This window comes from Austrofundulus limnaeus, unplaced genomic scaffold, assembly GCF_001266775.1.
Source record: "Austrofundulus limnaeus strain Quisiro unplaced genomic scaffold, Austrofundulus_limnaeus-1.0 Scaffold1322, whole genome shotgun sequence".
NCBI lineage: Eukaryota > Metazoa > Chordata > Actinopteri > Cyprinodontiformes > Rivulidae > Austrofundulus > Austrofundulus limnaeus.
In genome coordinates this window covers 52068-56735 of record NW_013953724.1, presented here as the reverse complement: position 1 = coordinate 56735, position 4668 = coordinate 52068, and the positions used below count along the sequence as shown (strand labels likewise).

Genomic DNA, 4668 nt, shown 5'->3' with positions numbered 1-4668 from the left:
ATCAGGACCCCACCTTGATGTTTCGGGACCCCACTTTGGGTCCCGACCCCAGCTAACAACTAATGTCAGCGCTGCCTCTTCTACTGCAGCTGATGTCATCCCCTCTATCCATGTCCTGATACGGTTTCTCAGTAAACAGAGTGAAGATGATCAGGGGATCCAAACGATGAAAACCACTCTTCTGGATGCAGTCCGCAGACGTTTCAAGCACGTAGAATCTGAGCCTCTCTACACGGTGGCAACACTGCTGGATCCACGTTATAAAGACAAGTAAGGGAATTTATTTTAAATTGTTACATTTATTTTGCCTAACCTGGTGTGTATGAGAAAAACTGTACTGTTTATAATGAGTTTGTTTTAGCACATGTAATCGTGTTAAGACTGCATAAAATAAGATCAGGTGGCTTGTCATTTCAAGACAGTGAAATGAGTCCTGTCCACTTCAGTGATGTCAAACACATCAGCTCAGCAGCTCAGCATGCTGAAATGCTCATCTTCCTAAAAAAGAATCTGCATATCATGTTGGACTGCAGAAATCAGAGATGGAGCCATTGTTAGTTAACTGACTAACTTTAGTATTTGTTAAAAGAGTGATGTGTTTATTTTGTTCACTATTGTTTGAGTGAAGACTAAGCAGTTGTTCCCATCATATCAGCAGCACCAGGCTGGCTCTGACAGGAAAAAAATACTGAAGTGACCTTGAATTATTGTTTTGCACTTTAAAAATATATTATATTTTGTTGGATTTATTGAGAGTATTTTTCAGGGTCTTCTAATTTTATTTATTTTATTCAGTTGAAGAATTTTCTTATTGTTGAGTTTAAAATTGATTTAACCCATTGGTTAATAATAAATGGGTCAGTTTTTCTCATATCTGCTGTTGTTGAGTATTGTTTTCTGGTTGAATATCACTCGTTCAAGACTTTTCTTAGATTCCACATTACAAAATAAGTAATAAAAGTATATAATTTGTGCTGATATCGGTATCGGACAATCCTCAAGGCTGCAATATCGGTATTGTATCGGAAGTGAAAAATCTGTATCAGGACCCTCCTACTTTCTTTTCAACGTGCAGGAGCAACCAAACAAAGGTCCCTGTTCACCTGGATAACAGCTTTGTTTCTTATGCTCCACACTGCATTTTTATTCACCACAAGAAACACCGTAAACAATCATTGTTTTCAGAGCTCATTCTCCTTTCTTTAAACAAGGATTAAGAACCAGATTTGGTAAGTCAGAGTTAGAGGACTAAGGCCTTCAGCTGCCACCCAAGGGACTATGCAGCCGACAGTTAACAACCTGCCCTGCAGATGCATTAGAGCCAACGACACGGGCAGCTGCCCTCTGCACATCTGGAAAGGCATCTTTGCAGTATTTATTTATTTATTTATTTTTTTAGAAGAGACCTTGCTCGTTTCAGCAAGACGATGTTAAACTGGRCCTGTTACAGCAGCATGGCTTCAGAACAGCAGAACTCAACTGACCTGCCTGAAGTCCAGATGTTTCAGGGGATTCTGATGTTATCAGTCCATGAAATGGACATTATTAGGTGTTATCAGTCCAATACAATGGCTTCAGAATGTCCCAACTGTGCCTTCTAGTCTTCAGACTGTCTCGACAGTGCCCCCTAGTGGGTTAATATATCAATGACAATGAATGTGTAAACAAACAAAACACATTTTAATAAATTTTTTGTCCGTGCCTGGTGGCGATCAGTGTACTTGCTGTCCGAGTCAGACTCAAACCCCGGTCTCCCGCTCTGTGGTTCGACGCTCTACCCATTGCCCTATTGGAAGGCCACATTATACAACCGTTGGAGGGCGGTGTCTTTAGCGCTCACCATGACATTTTCTCTAAGGTTAACCTTAGTAGCTTTTTGCCTCATGCTAACCTGTTTTTTATTGCCTCACATTAACCAGATAGTGATTTTATGTCTCATATTAACCAGATAGTGGCTTTATGCCTCATATTAACCAGATAGTGGCTTTATGCCTCATATTAACCAGATAGTGGTTTTATGCCTCATATTAACTAACCAGATAGTGGTTTTATGTCTCATATTAACTAACCAGATAGTGGTTTTATGCCTCATATTAACTAACCAGATAGTGGTTTTAAGCCTCATATTAACCAGCTGACAATCTGAAGCCATTCTATGGGACGGGGGAACCTGCTAACCAGCACAGGCGGGACCTTCTGAAGCCATTCTATGGGACTGATAATGCCTAATAACGTCCATTTCATGGATGATAACATCCGAAGTGGGTGGATGTTTTTACTAGTTTAAAGCATTTCAAACATCATGAAACAAAAATCTTCAGAGTAGACCCAAGTCTGAAAAACAACTCTAATTCCACATCAGACCAGATTGGGACAAGATTCCCTCCAAACCCTGTAACAAACTGGTCTCAGTTCCTACATGTTTACAGACTGATAGAAAAAGAAGAGCAGCTGTTTCAGAGCTGGAATTACTTTAAATTCAAATCTGACACTTTTTCAAACACAATTTTCCATTTTAACACATTTACTGTGTTCCACTATGAATAATGTAATAAAAATCACAGATTTATGAAATTGGCCAAATATTACATTCTGTTTTGACATTTTTACTAAACATTTTAACGTTTTCAGAACTGGGTTTGTGTCAGAAAACAACACTCACTCTGGTAGTAATCAGGAGAAGAAAAGCGCCGTGAAGGAAAGATGAAGTCTGCGATGAACACCAGCAGCTAAAACAAGAAGACATTTAGAAGAGAACACACATTTATTTAAGTTAACAAAACAATCTGTAATTTAAACCAGAAAATGAGCCAGAAAATGACTTACTAGACCCAATGCAAGTCCTGCAAACAAGGTGACCAGACCGAAGATAACATATGAACCCCAGACAGGAATGCTCAGCTGCTCAGTCATGTAGTTATGACAACGCTGAAAACACATCATCGTCACACAAAATACTGTCAGATTCTTATATTTACCAACAACAGACATGACATTACTTTTATCAGACACAACAGCAGTTTACATTGGATTTTTTTCTGCTTATCTGTATTTCTAATAGGGCTGGGTGATATGATCTAAAATCAATATCACGATATATTGACCAGTTCACCTTGATAATGATAAATACACGATAACTCTTACCACACCACAAACAAGTACACAGTATAGTTTACTCATAACACTATACAATGTGTCCATGTTCTTAGCCAAAGTACACAGTTTAGTATTTTGAACAGCTTCTCTGTAGTTTATATTTGTGATTTTAATGTTTTTAATATATTCAATAAAAAATATTTTTTGCAAGACTTGAGTCAGATATAGTGAAACAAATATTTAACCATCTCCATAACTTCTCACTGCAAACACATTATAATTTTATATTTAAAAAATACAACAAACGTGTCTTTTGTACTGCACAAAGTAACTTAAATACATCTTATTTGTTAGACTGACTGATTTCTCTATTAAAATAATTATTGCTTTCAAAAATATTATATTATTTAGAGAGCTCATGTAATCCTTTAATACTATTTATTCTTCATATTTAATCATTTATTGAATCACAGCAGTTCAGTCACAGTATGGTATACGATATAGAGGCATATGACCTGCTAACTCCAAGTTCCTGTCAGACTGTTCTACAGTTATTATTAAAGATACCGCAGAGGTTTTATTTTGTTTCCTTCCCTCCAGTCACAGGGAGTGCTACTCATTTATGTATGATAGCAGATAACATTTTTACATGCATTATAAAACCCACAACATTTGTTTTTTTATACATTTTATCCAGTGAATATGATTGTGAATCATTACTCGTCTACCAGAGGAGAAACACCTGTCTGTCGTTTTACAGTAAAGCTGTTTTGAAACAAATATTTGCAACAAGCTATAAGAGTGGACATGTTGTTAGCAGGCTAGCTACAGATGCTAACAACCAGCTAATGAGACACTAACATCAGCTTATCATGCTCTGAGTTATTTTACAAAAAGCAGAACAAAGAAAAGAAGTGAATTAGGAAAACAAACCTCCAAATTATAAAGAAACTAAAAATAAATATGGTCTTCTAGCTGACATTATATTTCATTGTTACTATTTGTGATTAAATTCAAATCTGAACCTTGATCCAAATATATAATTATAATGTTGATCATTTATTGGTTTAAAATCTGAGTAAAGGAAAAAAGTGAAACAGATTTTAAACGATTTACTGACTACATCTTCACTCCAGTTTTCCATCTTTTATTTAGAATCTCTTCATTAAAATTAACTGGTATAATTATAGTATTATACCTATAAAKCATAATTATTAAGCAATATGTGATATTAATTAGGCTGCAAAAATGTTGGTAATTTGCATGTTTATTTTTAAATAAAAGTTAATTAATTTTGTGATGCAACTTTAACAGAACTCCAAAACAATAAACTCTGGGTTCCTACAGCTTAAAACAAGTTAAATTTAAGACTTTTTAAGACCTATTTAATGCTAATTGAAACTTATTTTAAGACCAACTTCACAAAAAAACAATACGAAAAAAGAAAAAAAAAAGAATACGATGAGATGAGTTGCATCAGTACAAAACCAGGAAAAAAAACTTAGCAACAATTTTACCCAAATGTTTACTTTATTAAAGCAAAATTCTGTTAACTTTAACTAAATAATTAAC

At 35.3% G+C, this 4668-nt stretch overlaps 1 protein-coding gene across 1 annotated transcript in view; it reads right to left on the bottom strand.

Moving 5' to 3' along the window:
- Positions 1–4668, bottom strand: part of tmx1 (thioredoxin-related transmembrane protein 1) — a gene marked incomplete in the record, with an annotated part of 21821 nt that overhangs the window by 5997 nt on the left and 11156 nt on the right. Inside the window, 2 exon segments of the mRNA XM_014031800.1 lie at positions 2663–2729; positions 2827–2928. Coding sequence (XP_013887254.1) covers positions 2663–2729; positions 2827–2928 — 169 coding nt within the window.